Source organism: Dasypus novemcinctus, chromosome 17 (assembly GCF_030445035.2).
Source record: "Dasypus novemcinctus isolate mDasNov1 chromosome 17, mDasNov1.1.hap2, whole genome shotgun sequence".
NCBI classification, from domain to species: domain Eukaryota; kingdom Metazoa; phylum Chordata; class Mammalia; order Cingulata; family Dasypodidae; genus Dasypus; species Dasypus novemcinctus.
In genome coordinates, this window is record NC_080689.1 from 24,308,505 (window position 1) to 24,335,485 (window position 26,981).

The window sequence follows — 26,981 nt, forward strand, 5'->3', positions numbered from 1 at the left end:
GGTCTTAATTGCCTTAATACCAAAACCAGACAAAGACACTACAAGAAAGGAAAATTACAAGCTGATAACTCTCATGATCGTAGAAACAAAAATCATCAACAAATCTTAGCAACTCCAACCCAACAATGTATAAAAAAGAATTATGTACCATGACCAAATAGGATTTATTCCAGATACAGAAGGCTAGTTCAACATTTGAAAATCCACTAATGTAATACATTACATGATTAGACAAAAGAAGAATAATCATGTGATTATATCAATAGATACAGAAAAAACATTTGATAAAACCCCATACCAGTCATGATAAAAACTCAGCAAACTAGGAAGAGAGGGAAACTTCCTCAACTTGATAAAGAACATCTACCAAAAAAACCCTAAAGACAACATCATACTTAATGGTGAGAGACTAGCTACTTTTCCCCAAGATCAAGAACAAGATAAGGATGTCCCCTTTTACCACTGCATTTCAGCATTGTACTCGAAGTCCTAATTAATGAAATAAGACAAAAAAAGGGAATAAAAAATATTCAGATTGGAAAGGAAGAAATAAAACTCTCTTTGTTTGCAGGTGATATGATTATCTATATAGGAAATACCAAAGAATCAACCAAAAAACTCCTGAAACTAGTAAGCAGTTATAGCAAGATAAAAGGTTAATATACAAAGGTCTATCACTTTCCTATAGACCAGAAATGAATAGAATTGGAATTGGAAATTAAAAGCACAACCCAATTTAAATTAGCACCAAAAAGTTAAATACATCAGTGTATATATAGCAAAATATGTACAAAGTCTACATGAGGAAAACCGTAGAACTCTGATAAAAGTAGTAAAAAGGATCTAAATAAATGGAGCAATATTCTGTATCCATGGGTAGGAAGACTCAATTTTGTCAAAATATCAATTCTTCCAAAATTTATCTATAGACTTAACATAATCTCAATAAAAATCCCAGGAAGTTATTTCGTGGATATCACCTAACTGATTGTAAAGTGTGTAAGGAAAACCAAAAGACCCAGAACAGCCAACATCTTACTAAAGAACAAAGTCAGAGGCCTGCCCTTGCAAAAGCATGAATCCAGACACAGACCTTACGTTTTCCACAAAAATTAACTCAAAATGAACCGAAAGGTAAATTTAAGTCAATGGACCTAAGTGTAAAGGCAAAATTATAAAATTCTAGATGATAACATAGGAGAAAATCTTGGTGATTTGGGGTTGAAGACATTTTTCCTACAACACCCAAAGCACACTCAGTACAAGAAGAAGAGTTGATAAGTTGGACTTCACAAAAATAAAAAGCATCTGCTCTGTGAAAGACACTGCTTAGAGAATGAAAAGACAAACCACAACTGGAAGAAAATATTTGCAAAACAGATATCCGATAAAGGGCTCGTATCCAAAATAGATGAAGAATTCTTAAAAATCAACAATAAAAAAACAACTCAATTATTACACTGGCAAAATAGCCGAATAGATGTGTTACCGAAGAAGATATTCAGACAGCACATAGGCATGCGAACTGATGCTCAGCATCATGTGTTACTTGGACAACAATGAGATACCCCTATACACCTATTGGAATGGCTTAAATCTAAGACACTGACAACATGAAATGCTGGGGCAGCAACAGCGTTGCTCCGTTGTTGGTGGGAATGCAAATGATACCCTCACTTCGGTAGTTTCTTACAAAGTTAAACCTAGGCCTACCATTCAATCCAGCAATTGCACTCCTAAGAATTTACTCAGCTGAGCTGAAAAGCATATGTCTCTACAAAAACCTGCACATGAATGTTTATAGCAGCTTTGTTCATAATTGCTAAAAATCAGAAGCAGCCAAGATGTCCTTCCCTAGGTGGATGGATAAACAAACTGTGGTACATCCAGCCAATGGAATATTATTCAGTGGCAAAAAGAAATGAGCTATTAAGCCATGAAAAGACACAGAGGAAACGTCAAAGCATATTGCTAAGAAGCCAATCTGGAAAGGCCACGTGTTCCATGATTCCAACTATAGGACATTCCAGGAAAAAAACAAAACTATAGAGACAGTAAAAAGATCAGTGTTTGCCAACGGTTCAGGGAGGAGGTGGGATGGGATAAGTGGGTGGAGCACAGGGCATTTTTTAGGGCAATGAAACTATCCTGTATGAGACTGTGATGGCAGATACATGGCATTATGCCCTTGTCAAAACCCATAGAACTGTATACACAGAGTGATACAGTGTAAATGTAAACTATGATTTTGTTTAATAATTATGTTATCACTATTGGCTTGTCAATTGTAACACACGTACCACACTAATACAAGACGTTAAGAGGGAAAACTGTGTGTAATGAGGTAGCATATGGGACCTCTGTACTTTATGTGCAATTTTTCTGTGAACCTAAAAGTGTTCTAAAAAATAAAGTCTACTTTAAAAACCTAAACAAAATAAGCAATTGCTGAAATGCCAACTCTCAATGTCAAATTTTCTATCTTGAGGATTTTGACTAGAAATAGGAAAAGACGTTTTTGTGCACTGTTTTCTTGTTTTCAAAATGTCAACTCATTTTCATTCCTGGTGTTATTTTTTAAAGACAGCAAATGGAGAGCAGGCTTCTCGAGGGAGGGAATTAAAGCATTTTAGTGCCAGCTGTCCCTGGTCAGTTTTATTTGGGAGTTCAAATCTTGGCGTGTTGTCTGGCATTTAAAAAAAAAAAACTGCTTTAAAAGCATGTGTATACCAAGTTTATAGGGCAATATGAAAATCAGGTGAGAAATATATTAAGGAAAATAAAATTGGCATGAGAATGTTGTGTGCTGCTGGGAACATGTATTTAAAAACGAATGTAGCAGGGAAGGAAAAACAACTCAATAAAGACTCTTCCCCCCAGAAAGCACTGACCCCCACCACCATTTTTCTAATATGATCACCGTTTGCAGGAACGAGTTTACCTCCATGCTTTCCGACTTTACTTTCTAAAAAGTCCTTTGCCCTTCCCCTTTTTTCATCCAGAGTTCTCATTAATTTAGAGCCCTAGAAGGAAATGTGTGTCTGTACAAACTAATCAATCATCTTCACTCTACTCCAGCAGCAGGGTAGAGTGGAAAGCACAATGAACTGGTGGCAGGATATCTGAATTCTGGCCCTAGCTCTGCTGTGTGACCTTAAGCAAGTCACTTACCCTTTCCATGTCCGAGCCGTCATCTCTAAAGCATGGCAGGCGGCCAGGTGACTGGTAGGGGTCCTGCCAGCCCTGGCGGTCTGTAGCTCAGTGTCTGGGTCTATATTCAGCAGACAGCCAATAAGTGCAAGTTGGACTGACAGACAGGTGAGCCACCTGCCCCTCCCTGCCCACCTCTGGGTTCCAAGTAGGCTGTGGTGACCAACAATGAAATAAGTACTTGCAGTGAGGTTATGTGTTGATCAGTGGGTTGGAGAGAACAAAATTAATTGGAGAGTAGCAAAAGCAGAGAGTGATGAGACTGAAGGGCAGACACACCTCCCCAGCTGATGTTCCTTTGATTTCAGCCACGGGGGGCTTCCTCTCCTGGAGGCCCCTTCAATCCTTTCTTCATCAAATGGTTTTAGTGCATACAGAGGTGGGGAATGGAGCAGGGAAGGGGAAGGATGCAGAGGGAGATGCATCCTGTGTTTCCAGAAAAAGAAAAGTAGGAAGGGCAGGTGCTTGGCCAGTGGGGACCTGGGTTCCTGGAGCAACCTTTTGGGTTCCCGCCAGATCTACTGCCCTCATTATTCCCACTTGGAAACCTTCCCGGAATCACCTTACAGAGTCCTGGTTCCACCTTCTCATCTGAGAGTGAGGAAATGAGTCCCTGCAGAGAAAGGGCCATCCTGTCAGGAGTGAGCACTCGAAGGGGAGGCTTAGGCTGGTGGAGGACACTGCAGCTTGGAATTCCTTCTTCCTCTCGGGTTTTCACCTCAGCAACAGCCCCTGCCACTGGCCCATACTGTACTCTGCTCTCCACATTCCTTGCCTTGGTTTTCCTTAGGAGAGCTGAATCAGGGTAGAAGTTGAAAGACCCATACTAGATATTAATAGGAAACAAATGGGCAATAAACTATAAGAAAGATAAAAACAGTCTGATTTACAAAACGCAATGCTCATTCGCATCCTGACTCTCTGTCCTACTAAAGTAACTCTTGGGCACGAGGCACCGAAAGACAGTGTGGACAGCATGGCACAGGGTTATGCACGGTGGAAGAGCCCTCACAGGACTCAGTCCCTGGCCATCCCCTCCCTGCCCTGTCCCTGCAGTTCTCTCCATCTTGACTTCTCTGTGCTTGTCCACCCCTTCCTCCTCTCAGCAAACCAGCGTCCTCTGCCAGGCTCCGGGTTTCTGTTCTTCTGTAATGTCACCTGGCTGTGGTTGAGTTCCTATTTCTGACCCAGGCTTGGGGAGAAGCCTCAACCACTGTGGTAACCACTTTCTCCCCCATTCCTTCCCCTCTGCACATGAGAGGCTCACAACCCACAAACCTATTAACCACTCAGCCACGAAACATTCCCACCACAGTTATGTTAGAGGGGCCACAGGTGAAACAGACTCAGAGTGGTTGAGTGACTTTCCCAAGAACACACAGCTAAATGCATAACCACTCGGGGAGAGGGCAAATGTTAATCTTGGGTTAATCACTAAGATGCCAAACAAAATTGACTTCACAGGTAAGATAGGCTGCTGAGGATTTTATCTGCCAAGAAAGCATCTGATAATCAAAGGCTTCTACCAGACCCTTATCTTGCACATGCATTCAAATTTCAAAATATACAGCCAACTGGTTCACCATTGCATCAATACCAACAGGACACTAAAAGGCTCGATGGACGAGCAGCCAGAGTGAGTAGCTATTAGGTGAACTCCAGCAAACAGACTGAACAAGGCCAAACAGGGCGTTCTAGATCCACGGGCACCAAATGACCTCCAGACCTTCCATGTGATCTTGCTTTAGTCCCCCATCTCAGCAAAAATGGAGCATAATTGCCCATGTTCTTTTCTTTTTTTAAGATTTATTTTTTATTTATCCCCCCCTTGCCACTTGCTTGCTGTCGGCTCTCTGTGTCCATTCACTGCATGTTCTTCAGTGTCTGCTTGCCTCCCTTTGTTGCATCATCTTGCTGCGCCAGCTCTCTGCAAGTACGGGCCGTCAGCTCTCCCCAGGCATGGGCTGTCAGCTCTCCACAGACGTGGGCCAGTTTTGCCTTCACAACGAGGCCCTGGGAAACAAGCCCAGGGCCTCCCTTACGGTTGATGGGAGCTCGATCCATTGAGCCGCTGTTGCTTTCCTGCCTATGTTCTTTTGAACTTTATAACCAACCCTAGGATATCAAAATTTGAAAAGATTTTTAGAGAACCGCAAAGTAACTTTTCTTCATGTTAACTCAAAAATAGACTTTTCCTTGCTCAGGTTCTGTGACAGTTGCCCTCTGGGGAGCAGCTCTGAACCAGGCTGCACCTCCTTCTTCCTTCCCCTCAGCCTGGAACCAATGGCCCTCAGCCAGGACTCAGCCGGGCCTCCCTCCCTGTCCAGGAAACCGGAAGGGTGCACGGAGGCCCCGGAGACCAGCTGAGCCACTGAGCGTGGGACAGTCGGTGTGGGGGAAGAGGGATCAAGTTTGGTGTAGTGTGCAGAGCAACAGTCCCCAAAGCTGTCCATGTCCTGAACCCTGGAGCATGGGAACACATCACCTGACGTGGCGAGGGACTTTGCAGAGGTGATTGAGGTTAAGGACCTGGAGATGGGGAGAGAATCTTGGATCACCCAGCGGGGTCCAGTCTTAGCACACGCGTTCCTAAAAGTGGGGAAACTCTTCTGGCTGTGATCAAAGAAAGACATGTTGACGGAAGAGGGGTCAGAGAGATGCTTAGGAGATGGAACAGGCAACTGTGGGCCAAAGGGTATGGGCAGCCTTTAGAAGCTGGAAAAGGCAAGGAAACCGATTCTCCCTTAGAGACCCCCAAATGGAAGGCAGCCCCGCGGCACCTTGACTTTAGCTCAGGGAGAACCAAGTCAGGCTTCTGACCTCCAGAACTGTCTGATAATAAGTCTGTGTCATTTTACGCCAGTAGCGTCATGGTGATTTGTTACAGCAGCCATAGGTCTGGCAAGGAGGACCATTCTAGTACATTCTCTAAGGTGCAGGCAAATGACCGAGGGGTCGGGTGCCAGAAAGAGCGGCAGCGGCTGGGGGGGCGAGGCCCAGCCCAGGACTCAGCCAGGCGATGTGAACTGCCCCTCATCCCACTTGAGGGCAGGAAGGTCCCTAGGCCCTGGGCTGGACATTAGGGTCACCTCGGGAGCACTCTAGAAAGGCCAGGCCCGGGCCCCACCCCAGCCCTATTAAATCAGACTCGAGCCAGGGAGTGAGCCCCACACATCCGTATGTGAATCTGTAGTCAAGGCTGAGAATCGCAGAGCCTGGCAGGGTGGGCGCAGCTGGCCGGGGGGCGTGGCAGCACCCCGCCTGGAACGCGGGCCCCGACTCCTGCCCAGGGCTCACTGCCTCAGTCTCCCAGAGCAGCCACGGGTCAGCTACCTGTTCTGATCCGCCAGGACCCATTAGCCCCACAAAGACCCTGCTGTGCACCTTGCTCCTCGCGCCTGGGGCGCACCCCGCAGGCACTCTAAGCCCAGGGGTGCCTGGGCAGCTGTGAAGACAATCGGCTTCCTCATTCCCCTCCCTGAAATTCTCCTGGAGGTAAAACCAAGCAGCAATTGCACTTGACTTCCACGGCTTTTACTCGGTGGTTCCCCTGAGCTCACATCCCACATTCCCGGCTTCTGGCAGGCCTGTGAGATCGCTCTTCCCCTAGCGAGGCAGGCCGCTGCGCATTCGACCCACCTGGGAGCTTTTAAAAATCCCTACACCTGCACCAGGCCTCGGGTCAATTAAATTGGAATTTCTGAGTATGGGACTCAGGCTTCATTATTTTTCAAGCGCCCCGGGTGATTCTATTGTGCAACCGGAGAGTGAAGGCAGGTCTGCTCCCACGGAGCGGCTGTCCTCTGGACCCCACACCCTTCTCCCATCCCCCACGGTGACCAGGCCAGAGGCCTGGGACGCCCCCCACCTCTCAGCCATGCTGTCTGCTCTCTTTACCTTCTCTAGACTGATTTATTCTCATCCCTTCCTCTTTTCGCTGGGCAACCCTCCTGCTGACGTTCTTGACCCTTAAGCATCCCAAAATGTTGCCACTCCCAGGTATGAGCCACAGAGTCATCTGGAAGGTTGTTAGAAATGCACAACCTCAGACCTCACTCTGTCCTCCAGAATCAGAATCTGCCTTTTAAAAAGTTTGGGCGTCCGTATTGCCAAGACCTCCCACCTGCTTGACACTTACGGGCCGTGTCCGTGGACACATCGGCTGGCTCAGGGCTCGCGCTCAGACCAGCAGACTGTATTTGTGTGTTTCCTCAGGAAGGAAGAGGAGTGCAGATTAAATTTCTACTCTACTTGGTAGGTGCATGGAATTACTGTTCCTAATTCTAAGAACTACCTATCGAAAGAAGGGTCTGATCATAAGAGCCTGTTCCCTACCCCTGATCCCAGGAAAGGTAAACAAGTGTCCCTTCACCAGGGGCCAGCTGTTCGAAGCACCTCAGCAGGTCGGCCCAGGCCACTGCCTTGGGGGGACTGGGGGTGAATCACTTCCTCTCAGAGCCAAGTAAAGCCATTAAGGGACAAGTCTGCCACCCAACCTGCAGCTGCCTCATGTCCCTGGACCACTAGGGATGGTCACTCACCCTGGACTGTCGCAGGCATGGTTCATCTCCTCCATTAAGCCCATAAAGCATCACATTTTAGCCGTTACAAGAAGGAAAAGTCTAATGTAGTATGTTAGTCTGCCAAAGAGGTGCTGATGCAAAATACCAGAAACCGGTTGGTTTTTATAAAGAGTATTTACTTGGGGTAGAAGCTTACAGTTACCAGGCCATGAAGCACAAGTTTCCTCCCTCACCAAAGTTTATTGCCACGAGCTGGAGCAAGATGGCTGCCGATGTCTGCAAGAGTTCAGGCTTCCTGGGTTCCTCTCTTCCAGGGGCTTGCCTTCCTCTAGGCTCAACTGCTCTGTTATTAGCTGCTGTTAGCTCCACAAGGCCAGCTGTAGACTCTTCCTGGGGTCTCCTCTCTTTCCTCATGACCAAGTTCCTCTGTGTGCTTACTTCCCGGGGCTCCAGCTCAAGACTCCAACCTCCCTTCTCCACAGTGCGGTTTGTCCGCACTGTGTGGCCTACTGATGTGGCCCAGTCAAAGCCTTAATCATTATTTAATCAAGTAAAAGTAAAACCTCTGAATCTAGTATACTCTAATCTGCCCAGAGGAAAAGACCAGTTGACAAACATAATCCAATATTTCTTCTTGGAATTCATCAATAATAGCAAACTGGTACATGTAGTAAGAGGGAAAAACATTTGTAACTATTTCCTATTGTATCAAGTTAGCCCTTTCTGTGCAAAACTATATTCTAGCTCCCTATAATTTCTCTTTCTTCCTTCCAGTTCTTCTTCCAAACATAGAACAGGTCTGTTTTCTCCCTGAGCTATAATCCTGCTCATTTTCCTTCTCTTACTTTCAAAAGAATTCAATATTGCTGGAAATTTTTTGGGTATCCTTTAGTGAGAACTAATAATAAAATTACAAGTTAAAAGAGGGCTTATGTAAAACCATAGTGGCATAACACTTTGAACTTTTTAAATCATCTCCATCTCTGAGAAGTAACCAGGCTAGGGTCTCAGGCCACCAGCCCATATATTCCCATATATCCTGTGCCCTCTGGGAGCCAGAGCTGCCCCAGTCTGCAGCTTAATGATTTACCATTCACTCCTATGATTTAATTCAGTGACAACTTAACAAATATGTATTGAGTGCTTACCATATACTAAGCACTGCTTCGCTGGCTGGAGATACTGATATAAAACACATCTTAGTGGTTCTTTCCCACGTGCCTGTAAATCATTTGGTGGATGAGCTAAGTGGCTCTGGCCCTACTCCTAGGCCTAACAGCTAGAAAGGATTTCAGGGGTCCTCCAACGCAACCTTTCAATCCATTAAAAAGAAATAAGTAGGATAGGGACTGTGTTCTTCAGGACTTCACATTCCAGGGAGGGGGCAAGGTTTAAAAAGAGATATATAACATTAAAGAAAAGCAGAAGCAGCTATTCCTTACGTGTATGAATAGCTAACCTGGAGATGGACTCTTAGACCTCTGTGACGCTGTAGGGGCAGAGGGTCTTTACTGTGGAGCTCAGAGGTGGAGCGCTCAAGTCGACCCAGGATGCACCAAGGGAGGAGAGGACATTTGAGCATTCTTTATTTATTCCACACTTAGCTCTTGCCTCCTTGATGCTAGGGACAGGAAATACTAGGACATAGCCCCTGTTCTCAAGGAGACTGTCTAGCACAGGTAAACAGCAATGACTCTACAGAGTGACCGACATCAGGGCAGCCGCTGCACAAGGCTCCCGGGGACACCCTAATGTGACCAGGTGACAGGGCAGATGTTCCACATTAAATGCCTTTTTTTTTCTGTAAAAACTTAAATGGAAGTTTTTGTTTCTTAGAACAGTAAACACCTTTATTATGTGAGCTAGGATGCGAGGGAGGAAGATTTATTTGCCTTTCGGGGCCTTAATTTCCTCAGCTGGGACGCGGGCCACCCCGCCCTCTGGCCCTTCGCCGCCTGTGCGGTCACGTGGGCCTGGCCTTGCGGCCAAGCGCCCAGGAAGCTACTGACCAAGGTGGCTGTCCTTGGTCATCTTTTTCCTTTCATCGCGTTTCTCCTGACTTTCCTTTGCCTTCTCTGTGTTTAAAATCTCTTCCTCCTCAGGAGCCAGCTTGCCCCTTTCTCGTGGCCCAGGGCATGCCCAGCGGGCTGGGACTGCGGCCAGTGCCCGGTGCAGGGCTGAGCCGTGGGCCCTGCCCCAGGGTCTCGGTGCTGACCAGCTCGTTACTGAGCCATGCTCCTTTTGTGAGGACAACCCTGGGCCCAGCAGAAGTTTCCCACGGCCAGCCTCAGGGCACCGCATTACTCGTCGCCTCCTCACGCACATGACCGTGTATAGCGCGGGGACCCCTCCTCGGGGCAGGGCTTCTTCTCGCCCCCAACTTGCCGCGTTTGTGCCAATTGTCCCGGGAGATGCGCCTCGCGTGGTGCTGGCTGGAAAAAGCAAGATGTCTACTTTTGCTTTGAAATTCTTTGTCTGTGAGCAATATTTAATATATGGTTGGCTGGGATTTCTTGACCATCATCAAACCCACTTAGGAAATCTTGCCAAGTGAGAAAAACTAAGCCCACAAATCTTTTCAAATGTCATTAAATTTTTATGAAATTTAAAATTTGACATTTAAGGAAGTACATATAATGTTATGCTTGGGTGGCAATTATACATTTATTACTATTATTATCAACTTAGTGATTTTTTTATTTTGTAGTCAGCCTTCTTTTTTTTTTTTTTTTTATGTTTCAACTCAAGTTTTCAGACCCTGAAAAAGTTGGCCATCCTTGGCCATCAGGGGAAGATCCAGATTTCAGAGGCCCTGGGGTTTATACGATTTGGGCGCCCTCTTCAGAAAAAGAACAAAATGGCAAAAGCAAAATTGGGCCTCTGGAAAGAGCAGCATCAGCTTCCCAGTAAACCTGCCTCTGTGAGGCGCTTAGAGCCCGATGGACAAAGCGTCCCCTGCAGAGGCCGCGTGGGCGCAGAAAGACCAAGCAGGAAGCTACAGCGAGAGTCCAGGAGAGGAAAGATGACGGTCCAAACTTGGGGTGAAAAGGGTGGGACAGCGAGAAGAGATACTGAAGCAGTAGGTGTGGCAGGACATGGTTTTGACGAGGAGGATGTTGGGAGAGAAGAACCCATCCTTGGTAAGATGGCGCCGTGATTCAGAAGAGGGACTTCAGAAGGGGAGCTGGTTGGGGGGAGCACGTTTGGAGGGAAAACGACTTCAGATCTGGAAGTAGCAGACCCGAGGTGCCTTAGAACCACTCCCAGGTGCATTCTATGGGTGTCTGGGGCCCGAGGTGGGAAGACCAGGTGTGTGTTGGCATGTGCCTGGCCGCTGAACCCCTCGGGTCAGAGTCCATGAGCTCTCCTGGGGAAGTGCGTAAATTGAGAGAGCCGTGATGAAGACAGCCCCAGCATTTAGCGGTAAGACGCACAGGACGAAGACAGCTTTGTTCTTCACTACCGTTAACTGAGTGCCTGCAGGTGCCAGGTACTATGCGAGGTGTTGTGGGTGAGAGAAAATGGAATCTGGCACAGACTTTGTCAGCTGGGGGGTCAGGGGTAGGGGTGAGAGTTGGAGCTTGGAGGGCGGGCAAGAGGTGGGCTTTCCAGTTGAGGGCAGACATGAGCAAAAGCCCAAAGCCAGAACATGTGGAAAGAGCAGTGCATTCTGACTATCCTCAGCGAGAGAGAGAAAGAGCAGCATTAAACGTACAGGTGGAAAATAAATTATGGATGACTTTGAGAGCCAAAATAGGAAGCCCAACAATGGGAGGCACTGCTGGTGTTTGAGCAGGGGGATTTTCCAGCCTCCATTGAACTTGAGGAACAGCCTTCTAGCAGATGTGTGTGCCACTGGCACTGCAGAAACCAACAGAGAGAATCTTACAGAAGATTCGGCAAGAAGTAAGAGAGGCCTGAACCCCATGAGGGGGTGGGGTGGGGGTCCCTGAAGAAATCTAGAGGCGGGAATCAAAGCAAGTGGTGAAGGAGTGGGGCAAGTGAAGATGGAGGCCAGGTTTTGAGCCTGGGAGGTGAGTACAGCACTTACTGAAATAGGCTGTGACCATGTAAAGCCACAGGCCTTGCACCCAGAGGGAGAGGAGAAGGTAAGGCTGAGAGCCCCGTGCCCCGCACTGGGCCTCCGTTTTATTATGCAGCCCGTTCACTCTGTAGAGGGTGCGCAAGGCTGTGCTCAGCTCCAGGGCCCAGACCCCCAACTCCACAGTAGGCTTTGTTGTTCATTTTTGTTTCATCCTAAACCTACAGCTTTGTTTTCACCTGGTGGAGTTTTGCCCTCACGAGCTTATTTTAGACTTGCCTGGCTGCCCTGAAGGTCAGTGTGACCTCTGCTTAGATCAGTAGTTCTTCTGTTTCTGGTAAGCTGTTTTGGTCTTGTCTAAGAACCAGCCCCTCACGTTCACTCTAACATAGATAGCCTGAGAGGTCGAGAAATGAAGCCTCAGAGAGGCAGAGAACATTCTGTCTCCTTCCCTCCCTCCCTCTTGCCGTCTCTCCCTCCCTCCCTCTCTCCCTCTCTCCCTCTCTCCTTCCCTCTCTCCCTCCCTCCCTCTCTCTTTCTCTCCCTCTCTCCCTCCCTTCCTCTTAATCTCTTCCTTCCTCCCTCCCTCCCTCTCTCAGGCCTGGAGCACTTCCCAGCACTGTGCTGCCAGGTCTCCCCAAGCACTGGCTGAGAACCCCGCCCTCCCCCTTGGAGTTCTGCTGAAAACCACCAAAGCTGCTGCTTCCTGGGCCTTCTCCCGGTGTTCCTGGAAAGGCTCCTTCTAAAGTCCTCTGCCTCCTCTGCTCCAGGACTAGTAACCTATGCCCAGAACCAGCTGCATAATTTGCAGGCCCCTTGTTCAAACATTAAGAATTTCGAGGCAGCAGCCGCAGGGCCCCAGCCCAGCAAGCCAGCCCTGCGTGTCAGCACTTCACAGATGTCATCTTACTGCCTGCTGCACACTGGTCATGCCCTGCGCTCCCCACCAGGCCTCCCTGCCCTCCTGGGCTGGGTCATAACAACTATTCCATGCCCCCTGCTCAGCTGCAGCCAGGCCTCTTCTCAGGGCTTGCCCCTGGAGGCCTGTCTTTGGAGGATTCTTCAAGTTTCTCCATTTAACTCGCTCCAACTCTTCTCCAGTTCATCTTTTTCAGCCATGGATAGAAATGATGTTGGCTTTCTGGGTGAGATTTCATATAGTCTCATCGCCTTGCAGGAGCCACCAGATGAGAAACGGGAAGCGTTGTCTTCTCCTCCACCCACAATTAAAATGCAATTCCAGTGCTGGCGTAACCCCGGAAGTGGCTAATAGCTGAGATTTTCTTCCTGGAAAGGAGGGTCTGGGTCAGCCTAGAGAAAACGGACACTCAACAGGTGTTGTCCTTGCATTGGCAAAATCCCACTTGACAGGAGTGTTCTCTCTAGCTGTATGGTTTGAGGATCCTTGTTTTTATCTAGATGTGCAGAGAAGTTAGTGACTTCCCCGAGACCACACAGCTACGATCACCCAGGCAAAACTAGAAATACACCTCCTCAGTCCTGGCATCGTCTGCTTCTCTCTACACACATTGAGGACACCCCAATCTTCCCATCTCCCCGTTACTTCTGTCCACAGCAGAGCATTTCACAAACCACAGCTTAAGGCTTTGAAACAGTTTCCATTCTATTTGTATGTAAATGAATAGACGATGATTTCTGCTTTCCTCCAAAGGTTTTAGTTTCTCTAAGGTAATGACTTTCCAGCCAATTTTTATTTCTTGTTCTGACTCTTCAGAGACAGCCCTGCTACTCAATTTAACCTCAAGACGCACATGAATTCCAGAGATCTGAAGACAGCCATAGAGAAAATCACTCTGAGAGGAGGGCAGTCTAACGTAGGTATGTGACCTGGATTCAGATAAGTCTGACTTGCTGCGATGGTTCTCTCTATATGCGCTTGTCTTCTAAAATTCTAGATAGAAGGAGGAAAAGGTAATACTAATCCATCAACACAAATATCTGTATCTCTGCTAAAGTGGTATCATCAATTCAGAGGACACGAATCGTTCACCCTCTGTGCTGTAGAAGTCCAGCACGGCTTGGCAGCTTCTGCAGGTCCAGCAGGACTCTGCTGTGTGGCTGTTTCCTGATGGGCCTACAAGTTGTCAGCTAGTAAACTTTACATTTGTAACCAGTTTCATTCAGGGAGCTGCCCAGTGCGCCCTTGAGAATCTTATTCCAGTCAACGACGTTGCGGTGACGGCTGCGTGAAGTGATGACCTGGAGGTGAGCAGGCATTAGGAAACACCTCACACCAGCCAAGCTCATAGACTGCCCAAGGACCCTTGCCTACGTGTTCCTTCATAAACGGCGTTTGGTTTTGGGGCACAGGGAAGACTGACTGTCCATCTCTCAGACAACACCCTCCCACCATCAAGGTCCAGGGAGATGAAGAAGTGATCCACAGTTGCACACACAAGGGGATTAGAATGGTCTTTGAGGGAACATCCCCAAAGTTACAGTAAATCTGATGAATTCTTTTCCTCCCCAGCCCCACGTCAGTGTACACCTCTCCAGTGATCCGAATATTAGCGTCTGGCAAATGCAGAGCCTTTGAACGAAGCAAAATCAACACTGGCCTGACCCCGTCGCTGCTGTCCTGGCCCCTAAATCAGTATTACCTGATCACAAACATGACAGAGTTGATTTCTGATTTGTTTTCATTGTTTGTTAGTATCAGTAAAATCTCAGTAATATATCCTAAGAAAATCTTAGAAGGCACTTTATCTTCTCCACGAGATCGGGAGGTGTCCTCACTCAATCAGCATACCTTTTTCAGTGCATGACATGTTCTAACTCTGCCTCTGTATTGATCAGAGTTTGGATTCAGAGAACAGAATCCATCCCATCTGATTTAAGCAGAAAAAGATTTATTTCAGCATATGAAATCGTTTCAAGAATTCCTGAGGATACTGAAGAAGCAGACTGTACGGTGAGCTCCCTGAGATAATTTCCAAAGGGTTCCTGAAAAACCAGGGCCTGCAAAAGAGCGTCTGTCTCTTTCAAGACCAGGAAATTGCTTTCTGAATTCTGTCAACCCCTGGGCCTTGCCACCACAGCCATGCTGGCACCCTGTTCCAGCCAGGAAGCCACCGGATCAGGAAGCTGCTGCTATAGCTGCTCCAGCACGAGGCGCTGCATGTCCTTAGCCCACAAAATGGACGCCCTGGCCCCTACCACCTCCACACCAAGGAAGATGGCGACCTAACCCAGGCACCTCTGCCTGCCCTGCCACCAAGAATCAGATACTCGGTGGACACCTTGTCAGCAGAAATAGCAAAAACAAAACTGTAGGCTCTGCCTCACTTCCACCTTCTAAATCTGAAGTGAGTGCATCAATTTATGGAACTAAATACATCTTGAACCCTAGCTCTAGAGCCAAAAGTGTCTGGACAATATCGTTTTCAGATTTCTAGCCTCTGCCTTCAGGACACCCTGGACGACACATTCACCATGGCTCCTGGTGGTTTGGAACTATATACCCCCAAAAAACATGTTCTTGGGGTTGGCCCCTTCCTGTGGGTGTGAGTTCTTGTAAATGGGACCTGGTGATGAGGCCTCGTTGGCTAAGGTGTGGCCCAGATGAGTGGGGCCGGGTCTTCTTCCATTACTGAAGGCCTGATAGGGAAGGTCACAGAGAGAGGGAAGCCAGAAGGGGCAGCCGGAAGCTAAATGCCAGCAGAACCCAGAGAAGAAGCCAGGAGAGGCCGCCATGTGCCTTGCCCTGTGACAGAAAAGCCAAGGACCAAGGATTGCTGGTGTCCAGCCCCAAACCCCACAGTCTTCTGGGAGAAAGAGCTTTTCAATGATGCCTTGATTTGGTGCTTCTTCTGGCTTCAAAACTGTGAACCAGTAACTTCCCATTATTTAAGCCAACCCATTGCGTGGTATTTGCTTTAGCAATGAGGAAACTAAAACAGCCTCCAAACTTCAGGTTGGGTGGGGTCTAGGTGATCTTCTTGCCTAGAGATGTGTAATAATGAGCCAGAGGACACTGCTGGGGGCCCTGGGCCTTGAAGGAGATTATCCCTTAGCTGTAGAAGCAGCCCTCAGCAGCCAGGGTTTTCTCTTAGCAGCTACGTGCTGTGCAGCCGGTTCACAGGGGTTCTCTGAGACATTTCTCCAACAACTGCATGTGCCACCATTTAATCTTTCCATTTGACAGCTAAGGTTATACCAGCCAGTGGAGCCAGGATGCTGACCCAAACCGAAAAAGCGAGAGTGTAACAACATTAATCCTGAAGACTTAGGAAGGTAGGTTTTTTGATTGAGGCCTTCCTTGAGAATCTGATGAAAGCTATGACTCATCTGCCCGGATAAATACTTGTACACACAAAATATTGTGTGTCATTTCAGGGGATCTATAGATTCACACTCTCGGTGCCCTGGAGCCCCAGAACCCAGGTTAGAAGCCCTGACTTACTATTAATATGCACAGCAAGACCACCCAGGACTGGGAAGTTTCTCAGAATACGGGACTTGGAGTACTAAAACTGGAAACGTCCTGGGCAAACTGGATGGCTGGTCACCTTACCTGCCTCTGAAAACTTCCTGAGACCGGCCAGTGTGAAACGTGCTCCTAGGAAAGGCAGATGGAGAGGCTCCCTACTGTGTCTTCACTGCTGCACTCACCTGGGGCAGGTGGCTATAACGGGCTAGAGCAGAGGTGGCTCAGGCTTTTCGCTGGCTCAGGGCTTCCACTGCCACACCTGTGTCCTAGACTGGGAACCAGAGAAAGGACACAGATGACCCCAGGTCCCAGCTACCCACAGCACCCGGAGCACTGGGCTCACCTCAACATGCAGGAGGCGCAGAAGAGGCTGTGGTCCTCCAGGTCCAGCCCCCTCCGGCCCATGCTCTAGGGACGACGAGACCACAGGGCCAGCTTCGGATTGTAGGTAGTTCCAGCCCGCAAGCCAAGGAGGGCCCCTTTTGCGCCTGTGAAAGTCTTTCTCCCCTGTTTACTGGGCCTAAAATGACTTTAAAACCAGGGATGATTAGAAGTTAAAGTTTTTAAATGAAATGGGGCAGTGAGTGTTCCATGATGTTGGAGGAGGTGGTTGTTGTGGGAGGAGTGGGGTGAGGGGAGTGGGGGTGGGGTATATGGGGACCTCATATTTTTTTAATGTAATATTAAAAAATAAATAAAGACAAAAAAATCAATAATAAAAAATAAAAATAAAAGGAAACAAAAAATAAAATAAATTAAATGGGGGAGAGAATGAGTGTGTTTTTCTGGGCCTCTTTGTGCTACCACCAGTTCCTTTCCCCAGGCCCGGACCAGGAGTGGCTGGGGTGTGGCAGTGCTGCCAGTGCGCCGCCAAAGAGGGGACGGAGCAGGAGGGGCTGGACAGGCTGCTCGGGCCAGCCTAGGCACGGTCTGCCTCAGTTCTGGGTAAACAGAATCACACATGCTGCCCAGCTCACAGGCCCCCGCTTTAGCCAAGGGATTAAAGGCCCAGCAGAACCTCTGCTTGGCCACGCATTTTTGCCGGGTCTGCAGTTTCTGTGTGGGATGCCTGTCTCCCAGTCTCCCTCCCTGGTTCCAGAGAAGCCGAGTAGCCTGGATGCTGGAGATGGGAACACATAGAGGAGCAGGGTTGCCCGTGCTCGGCCAGGCATGCCCGAAGTGGACTGAGCCCAAGGTCCCGGGGGTGTCCTCAGCCAGGGCACATCGGAACACTGCGGGGGCGTGGCAGTCATGGGCAGCTGCCCAGGTTGGGCACAGCACGGCTCCGAAAGGCGTCATTCTCATAGGTGGACTACTGTGTGAAGCCCACCACCCCTCCAGCCGTGCACCGTAGCAGCCTCAGGGCTGAGGAGGAAAGCTGGGAGCTGGCTCTCGCAGGCCGCCCCTCTCCACACATTTCTGCACACATGCCATCTGCGTCCTCTTTTTCTTTGGTTTTTGGTTTTTGTTTTAAAGTTTTTTTTTTTTTTCCTCACCCCTTCCCCGCACCCCAGTTGTCTGCTCTCCGTGTCCATTCACTGTGTGTTCTGTGTCCGCTTGTATTCTTATCAGTGACACCTGGAATCTGTGTCTCTTTTTGTTGCATCATCTTGCTGCATCAGCTCTCTGTGTGTGCAGCACCATTCCTGGGTAGGCTGCATTTTCTTTCGCACTGGGTGGCTCTCCTTATGGGGTGCACTCCTTGCATGTGGGGCTCCCCTATGTGGGAGACACCCCAGCATGGCACAGCACTCCTTGCACGCATCAGCACTGCGTGTGGGCCAGCTCATCCCATGGGTCAGGAGGCCCGTGATTTGAACCCTGGACCTTCCATGTGGTAGGTGGATGCTCAAACCATTGGGCCAAATCCACTTCCCCCTCGTCCTCTTAAAAGACACCACAGTGCTGCTCACAGACCCACTTCCATTCTCACCCCCATAGCTGCTTTGCAAAACTGCTATGTTCTGGGCCTCCTCCCAGTCAAGCCCTGCTCTTTCTGATCTTTCACAACACCCGATAGATGAGAATTCTACTTTGGTTATCTTTTTTGGTTAGATTTTGGGGATTAACAGCATTAGCCTTTAGCCACTTTTTATTTCAAATTAATACTTCCAGCATTCTAAAAACATCTAAGCTTGACGGTGCTAATATCTTCATGGGTTAGGCTTCCATTTATAGAAGTTTCTCTCTCCTGAACTTGAAAGTACTAAAACTGCATTTTTTTAAAAACCTTTTTGTCATTACTGAGTCAGAGTAGCCTTCGCCTACTGAGGCTGGGATCTGTTTCTGTATTTATTGTGGGCAGGATCATTCCAAGCATGAGTTTTCTTTTTCTTCCAGGCCGGGCCATCTCCTTTGTGAACAAGAACTTCTTTTCCAAAGTCAACGGGAACAGAGGCGGTGCTCCCAACGTGGCCGTGGTGCTGGTGGACGGCTGGCCCACGGACAGGGTGGAGGAGGCCGCTCGCCTAGCCAGAGAGTCAGGAATCAACATCTTCTTCATCACCGTCGACGGCGCCGTTGAAAGCGAGAAGCATTACGTGATGGAACCCAACTTTGCAAACAAGGTGAGTAACTGGGCAGAGACAAGCGGAAGGATCCCTGTACTTTGTAGAGCCGGCATGGCGACGAGACTGTGTTTCTCGCTCCTTAAAATGTGTGGGAAGCCCGCTTCCAGGCCGGAGGGCCGCCAGTGAGGGACTCGTGTCAGGAACAGGGAATGACCCTCTCAAAGCCCACCCCCATTCCCACCCGGTAAACCGAGGCCAGTTTCCTCGTGGGGACAAAGGCCCCCATCGTCTCACTTAGAGGCTCCCCTCGCTTGTCCCGCAGCCCCAGAGGGGCTGCCACCAGGCAGCTGGCAAGCCGTCGCACGCACACTCCCATGTGCACACACTCACACAACTCTCTCGCACATGGTGCACACGCTCACACTCAGCTAACTGATCAATCTGATAAGAAAAAGGAGGGATTGAACCAGACCATGGGTTTTTTTTAAAATTTAATTTAATTTTTTAATTGTATTTTTTTGAAGATACATACATCACAAAAAATGTTACATTAAAAAATATAAGAGGTTCCCATATACCCCACACCCCACCCCACCCACTCCTCCCACATCAACAACCTCTTTCATCACTGTGGCACATTCATTGCATTTGGTGAATACATTCTGGAGCACTGCTGCACCGCATGGATAATAGTTTATGTTGTAATTTGCACTCTCACCCAGTACATTCTGTGGGTTATGGCAGGATATATAAGGTCCAGCATCTGTCCCTGCAATATCATTTAGGACAACTCCAAGTCCCGAAAATGCCCCCATATCACATCTCTTCTTCCTTCTCCCTACGCCTAGCAACTACCATGGTCACTTCCTCACATCATTGCTACAATTTCTTCCATTACTAGTCACAATAGAGACCATGGGTTTTCAAATGCTCCTCCTGGGCTCTCTGAAGATTGACTGGAGGAGATGGTGGGAAAAACAGACAAGGATTCAGTTCTCCTCCACCTGGTACATCAAAGCAACTCAGCCTTTCTATGTTTTATACATTAGCTTTCCTCCAAAGAAAAGGTTCCAACTTAAAATAAAAATTTTTTTAAATAAATTTAAATGATTTTAAAAACCAATAAGTAGGGAAGCAGATTTGGCTCAACTGATAGAGCCTCCCCCTACCACATGGGCAGTCCAGGGCTCAAACCCCGGGCCTCCTGACCCGTGTGGAGCTGGCCCATGCGCAGTGCTGATGCACACAAGGAGTGCCCTGCCACGCAGGGGTGTCCCCCATGTAGGGGAGCCCCACGCACAACGAGTGCACCCTGTAAGGAGAGCTATCCTGTGTGCAAAAATAGTGCAGCCTGCCCAGGAGTGGTGCAGCACACACAGAGAGCTGACGCAGCAAGATGACGCAACAAAAAAGAGACACAGATTCCCGGGGCTGCTGACAAGAATCCAAGTTGACACAGAAGAACACACAGCAAATGGACACAGAGAATAGACAACTGGGGGAGCGGGGAGAAATAAATAAAAAATAAATAAATCTTAAAAAAAAAAAAAACAATAAACAAAAATCCCTGGATGGGCTTGTCTTGGATGCCCATCCGGCTTTCACATTCTTCTAGTGCTCAACCTCTTGCACCAACTGCTAATCAGTCCATTCTTTTTGAAATCCTCTTTTTCCTTGACCTCTGGGCCCTATTTCATTTGTTCTTTTCTTTTTTTCTGTCTCGTACCCTAAATGTAGATTCAGTCCTTGGCCCTCTGCTCTTCTCACTAGGCTTTCTTCTTCTGGAATCTCATGCAGGGCACAACTTCAGCCCTCCCTTGCCAGCAGCCACTCCCTCATCCATCTCTATTCCCACCTCTGTCTTGCACTCAGCTGAATGCCTTTTCTCCATCTGGAAGTCCCATCGGAACCTTAAATCCTTTCACCCAACCAGTTCCTCCTGTAGACCTTCTCATTGGCACTGATGGGCCCATACCCATTCCAGAGCAGAGAGTCACCACAGAATGCCTAGCCAGCTGCCAAGTCCATCTACTGTGGCCCCCACACAGACCCTGTGCTCCAGCCAATTGGTCCCCTTGACTCAGACTGCCTGGTGGGCTTTCCTCCTCTCTGTCCATTGGCTAGAATTCAGTACAGCCTTCAACACTCAGCTCAAATGCCATCTATTCCAAGGAAAGTTTCGTGAATCCCTTTTAGGTTTTTAGAAACCAATTTTAAAATATTTCCTAGAAAAGATTTAAGCCATTTCTTCTTTTAAGATAATGTTTAAAGTGCTGCAAGCTCATTCATGGTCATCAGGCCTGTCATTCCCTCTGTGACCTCCAGAGAGGCAGGGACAAGGAAGGAATGCGTCACACCTTCGGGACGTGAGCCCAGTCCCTTCCAGGAACACACCAACTGGCTTGTTCAATGTTTATTTGCAGCTGCCTTACATTTTGTCTGGAATAAGGCTGGGCACAAGTAAATAAATATTCATTTGTCCGGAATCAGGGTTGGCTAGAGGACACAGCTTGGTTTTTAGGCAGACAGATGTGTTCCAGTCTCAGGAAGTACGGGCATATCTTTCACTGCTGGCCCTTGGTTTGCTCCTTCATGACAGGGGGTGGGATTCCACCTTGTAGGGTTGAGATGGGGGTTTAATGAGTACATCTCTCTAGCACGGCTCATGATGCACATAATCACACAACTGTGGGATCCTAACCTGCGAGGTGAAGGACTGCTCTAGAAACATCTTTAGTCATTTCTCACACGTGCCTTCTGTTTTCCCAGTCAGAACAAAAGTGTTCTTTAATGCTCTCACGAGGTGGCGCCCACCACTGCCAATCTTGTGGCTGGCTGCCAGCACAAATAAACTGAGGGGCTGCAAAGGCATAACTATTAAGCTGAAATCGGTGACTCACGTCTCCCTATGGATTTCTTTTAGCAGATGACTTTCCACTAAGGCAGAGATGCCAGCTCAGGGAATGGGAGTGGGTGCAGGGATAATCTGAGGGGTCTCTGCATCAGGGAGTGCCTGTTTGAGTGACTCACACGGAAACAAGTAATCTGTTTGCTGCTTCTCCCACGCCAGTGGTCAAGGGTATTGGGGACAGATTGGAGGATTCGCCCGCTGGTCCTGCCCAGGTGACTGTCCCCCGCTGTGTCTTCCTAGGCTGTGTGCAGAACAAACGGCTTCTACTCTCTGAACGTGCAGAGCTGGTTCGCCCTGCACAAGACCGTGCAGCCCCTGGTGAAGCGAGTGTGCGACAGCGAGCGGCTGGCCTGCAGCAAGACCTGCCTCAACTCGGCCGACGTGGGCTTCGTCATCGACGGCTCCAGCAGCGTGGGGACGGGCAACTTCCGCACCGTGCTCCAGTTTGTGGCCAACCTAAGCAGAGAGTTTGAGATTTCCGACACGGACACGCGGGTCGGCGCCGTGCAGTACACCTACGAGCAGCGCCTGGAGTTTGGGTTCGAGAAGTACAGCACCAAGGCCGACATCCTGAACGCCATCAAAAGAGTGGGTTACTGGAGTGGAGGGACCAGCACGGGGGCGGCCATCAACTTCGCCCTGGAGCAGCTCTTCAAGAAGTCCAAGCCCAGCAAAAGGAAGCTGATGATCCTCATCACCGACGGCAGGTCCTACGACGACATCCGCGTCCCAGCCATGGCTGCGCATCGCAAGGGTAAGCGGCTGGCTCGGGGCTGCCGTCGCTCCCCGGGGTGTGGCAGGAACAGCGGGAGGAGGGGGGTGCTGTGTTTTTAAGCCTTGGTTTTGTCTAGCACTTAATAACGTGCTCAAAAGCACAGGGAGAGTATGAGGGGTGGAACACTGCCCGCGCCTTTGAACAGCAAAGAAGGAGCAGGACAGAGCGGCAGCAAGTTTGTTGCCAAAGTGCCATAGCAAACCCGGGGTCTGTGGGGGACGCTGAACTTTGTTCCTCTAGTTTACCACCTGCAACCTGAGGCATTTTACCTGACGGTGATGCATGAAAAGGGAACTGGATTCCTTACTTTAATCACTATTGAAGACTGCCTGGTTGTGTTGGTATACTGTAAAGAAAAATAACATTTTTAAAGAAGAGGACTATTTTTGTAAGCAGCTGCTAACCAGATTTTGGGGGATTTGGAGAGATCTCAGAGAAATTCTGATTCAAAATATTTAAAGAAATATTTTCCTGTAAAAATTTATAAAAGGGCAACAGAAAGTGAAAAAATATGAAACACGAGCAAAAGATTTTTGTAGCTGTTTGGAAAACAGGCACATTTATGCCATTTCCACAGAATCTATATATATAATCACTGTTATTAAAAGTGCTATAAAATATAATGAAAACACAAACTGGAGAAAATCCAAGTGATGGTAGTAATAATAATAATAATAAAAGTAAACCGAGTGGTCAATGAACACCCACGACTTATATATAGATAAGTGATAGTGTTCAGACCTCGGAAATGGGGTTGTTTTCTTCTTCTGTGCCTACATTTAACTTGGGTTATTTTGCAGGATTTTCTGCTTTCTTGAAAGTTGCTTTTAAACCTTTCTGAAAGGAGGAGGAGTTAAAAAAAAAATGGTCATAATGAACCAGTGGTGTTGGCTTCTGGAACTCAAGTAACAAGTCACTGGGTTCAATCGGAGTCTTCCAGTGATTTACCCTTGGTGGAGCCTGGGTGGTGGACTCATATGGTGGATGGCTGGTAGCCTTTGTGGCTGCAGTCACAATATCCTTGGCCTCACTAGGGGAGTGAAGATGGATTAAGAGGCAGAAGCAACACGTCCCAAGTCCCAACGTCAGTGGGCAGAGCCGGATGGGTCAGCTCTTGACCACAAGCCCAGGGCTCCTGCTTTCTCCGAACATCTGTTCCCCAGCTCATGTCAGCTGCACCATCACTTACTTTTCTAGACGTACTTCCTTGGCGCCTAATCCAAAGGGTATCCTTGGCCTACTCATTAGGAGAAGTGAAGACTGAGGGAGATGTCCTCGGAGCTCTCAGGGCTAGCATGTTCTGGGCAGTTTTAAGGAACAAGGACCAATAGATGCAAATTAGGCAGAGGCAGGTTCCTACCCTACCTAACAGTGAAGTTCCATCTGAAAACGTAATGGGTGCTTTTTCACCAGGTGTATCTAAGTTGAGACTGGGTGACCATCTGTCAGAATTGCCAGTAGAAGGTTCCCTACAACAGGGGACTCAAGGACCTAAACATCTAAATTCCTACTACGGTTTGGGTTTTCTTTATGGGGCAGCAGGATTTCCATCTTTGAGTGGAAGAGAGGAGCTAGTTTCTCTAAGACCTACTCTGCCACAAAACTGTTCCCACTGTCACTTGGCAGCATTTTAATGTCCAAGACTGGCTGCTCCTAATCTAGACAATATTCAGAGAAAAGGTATTGGAGAAGTGAGGCGCTTAATTGGCCATAATTGAAAAGCAACTTACCTGAACCATGTGAGGCGTGGACTGTTCCCAAACAGCAGCCCAAGGAACCCAGAAGAAGATGCTGGAGACAGGGAGACAGGCAGCTCCCTGGGCTGAGGCTCTGCCCCTTTGCTTTCTCATTTTGCTCACCCCACTGCAGCCAGCCTAAAGTGTGGTGGAACAGGTTTTCGCAGAATAAGATTTAACTCCTAAGGTATATAAAGGGATTTGTTTTAAGGAAGTTGTCTACAAGAATGTGGGGGCTGGAAATTAGAGAAAAGGTGATGTTGAAGTCTTGAGACAGAAATTCTTCTGATTTCTAGAACTCTCAGTTCTTGCTGTTAAGGCCTCCAATTGTTTGGATGAAACCCACCCACATTATAGAGGGTAATCTCATTTCCTTAAGGTCAACTGATCATAGATGCTAATCTGTGAACTACATCTACGGAAACAACTAGGCCAGTATTTGACCAAATGACTGGACACCATAACCTAGCCAACTAGACACATAAAATTAACCATCACACCTGCTGTCTCCACAGCTTCATTTCATTCCCACCGTCAACCCACAGCAATTCATTTGATTTCTTCTGCATCTACTCCCCTAAAACTGCTCTTACCAAGTACCAATGTCTTTTTTTTTTGCTTTCCTAAATCCAATGAACGCATTTTCCTTTTCATCTTACATGACCACCCTGCAGCACTCAACACTATTGGCCACCCACTTATCTTGAAACCCTTTCTTCATGGCAGTGGTGGAGCAGAGGGTGACCCTCCCTCAGGGACCTTGTGCAAGGGTTCCTAGACTGGGAGCCAGCTTGGAATCCATGGCTTCTAAAGTCATCTTCAGTCCTAAAGTGATTCAACTCCACAGTTTTAATTTAAAAGAACTTGAATTGGCTCTTGATGCATTGAAGACTCTGATTTTATTTGGCTCTACCCAAGGGTAGATCAGGACTATGCCATATGGTATGATGAGTAGGGCAGCCAAAATTCTAGTTGTCCCAAAGTATCTTCCCCTCTGCCTGCTCAGGGGCATGAAATTCTTACCGTGTATTTCGTCCATTTTGTCTGTTGTCAGTTTTTTTTCCCAAAAAGACTATAAATGTCTTAGAGGTGTGACTATATTTTTGTTACTGTTGGCATTTAGTGGATATTCAAAGGTATTTATCAAATGAATGAATGAATGAATGAAGGGCCATACTTAGTCTTAATTGTGTTCAATCACAGCTGTCAACAGAGCAACAGGAAGGTGATTTCTTGCGGGCTATTTGCTTCATATAACCCTTGTCCCCACAGGTGTGATCACCTATGCAATAGGTGTGGCCTGGGCTGCACAGGACGAACTCGAAGTCATCGCCACTTACCCTGCCAGGGACCACTCCTTCTTCATGGACGAGTTTGACAACCTCTACAGACTGGTCCCCACAATTATCCAGAACATTTGTACAGAGTTTAACTCACAGCCTCGAAATTGAATTCAGAGCCCGCAAAGCACAAGCAAATGCTGCTCTACCAGCCGGCTCTCTGGACCACCTCGGACGCTTTATGGGGCAGGCACCGGGGCAGGCACGGGGCAGCCAGGCCCCGGGAGCTTGGGGAACTAAATGTGTTGTTACTCTTCTTTACCATTGTTGTTTTCTGTACTTCAAAATTTGGAGGTAGAAAGATGATCATACATTTGTAGACTAAGCCAAAATTATGCATCATTTTGAGGCTGTTGGGGATTTTACATTTTGACAATTGCTTTCAAAATAATGTTCAGAATCGAGTGCAGCACTTCTGACAGGCTTAAATGAAGCTCTTGCAAGACTTTTTAAATTCTTATTTCTCAATAGAATTTTGTAACCCACAACAAGTTTCATTTTGTCATGATACTGTAGGAGTTGCTTAATTAGATGTTTACAAGGATTACAGGCAATCGTTCTGTTATGTGCAGTGTTCCCGGGGTTTGTGGCAGGACCTCCTTATGCCCTCCTGGCTCCCCAGAGCCCCTGCTGTGCACTCCTGCCTGGCCCAAGGTGTCAGCATTCCCACGGGGTGCAGAGGAACGGGGGCAGCAGCATAACTTCTCCTGACTTGCCTCCCTCTTCCCTGTTATCTGAATCACTGAGTGCCGCAACTGCCTCAGGAGCTTTGGGGGAACCAAGTTGGAAGACCAAGTTGATCTTGTTTGGAAGTGGTCCATTGTGGGGGTACAGGTGCTCTCAGCCTGGGCTGCACATCAGAATCAGCTGGGAGCCTAAAATGCTGGTTTCCAGGTCCTATCACCATTCCAATGAAATCTTAGTCTCTGGGGCATGGAACCTGGACATTAGCATCTTTTTAAGTGCTCTCCTGGTGGTTCTGATATGGAACCAGGATAGAGAACCACTGAGCTATCCATAAGGGCTTTTGGGGAGAGTTCCTATTTTACCAGTTGTCCTGGGCCCCCGCCAGCATTTGTCCTGGATTTTTCACTTAACTAGACATTGTTATGAATAGTTACATTAAAATAAACAAGACTGGTGTGGTTGAACTCCTCTTTTGACTTCCATCTATTAGGGTGTAAACTCATCTGTTAGGGTGTAAACTATTTGTGCAATGGGGAAACACTCAAAAGAATCATAAAAAAATATAACTTACCTGCCAAGTTATGTTTTATCTTATTTTATTTTTTTAAGATTTTTTTTTTATTTATTTCTCTCCCCTTCTCCACCCTCCCCCCGAGTTGTCTGCTCTCTGTGTCCATTCTCTGTGTGTTCTTCTGTGACCGCTTCCATCCTCATCAGCGGCACCAGGAATCTGTGTTTCTTTTTGTTGTGTCATCTTGTTGTGTCAGCTCTCTGTGTGTGTGGCGCCATTCCTGGGC

The 26,981-nt window shown here is 47.8% G+C and overlaps 1 protein-coding gene across 1 annotated transcript in view; it reads left to right on the plus strand.

The window, feature by feature from the left end:
- Nucleotides 1-26,648, plus strand: part of VIT (vitrin) — a 116,164-nt gene extending 89,516 nt beyond the window's left edge. Inside the window, exons 13-16 of the mRNA XM_004466032.4 lie at nucleotides 13,511-13,614; nucleotides 18,566-18,792; nucleotides 21,887-22,400; nucleotides 25,430-26,648. Of these exons, the coding sequence (XP_004466089.2) occupies nucleotides 13,511-13,614; nucleotides 18,566-18,792; nucleotides 21,887-22,400; nucleotides 25,430-25,608 (1,024 nt within the window). The 3' untranslated portion in view covers nucleotides 25,609-26,648. The remainder of the gene's footprint in view (nucleotides 1-13,510; nucleotides 13,615-18,565; nucleotides 18,793-21,886; nucleotides 22,401-25,429) is intronic.
- Nucleotides 26,649-26,981: the final 333 nt, after the last annotated feature.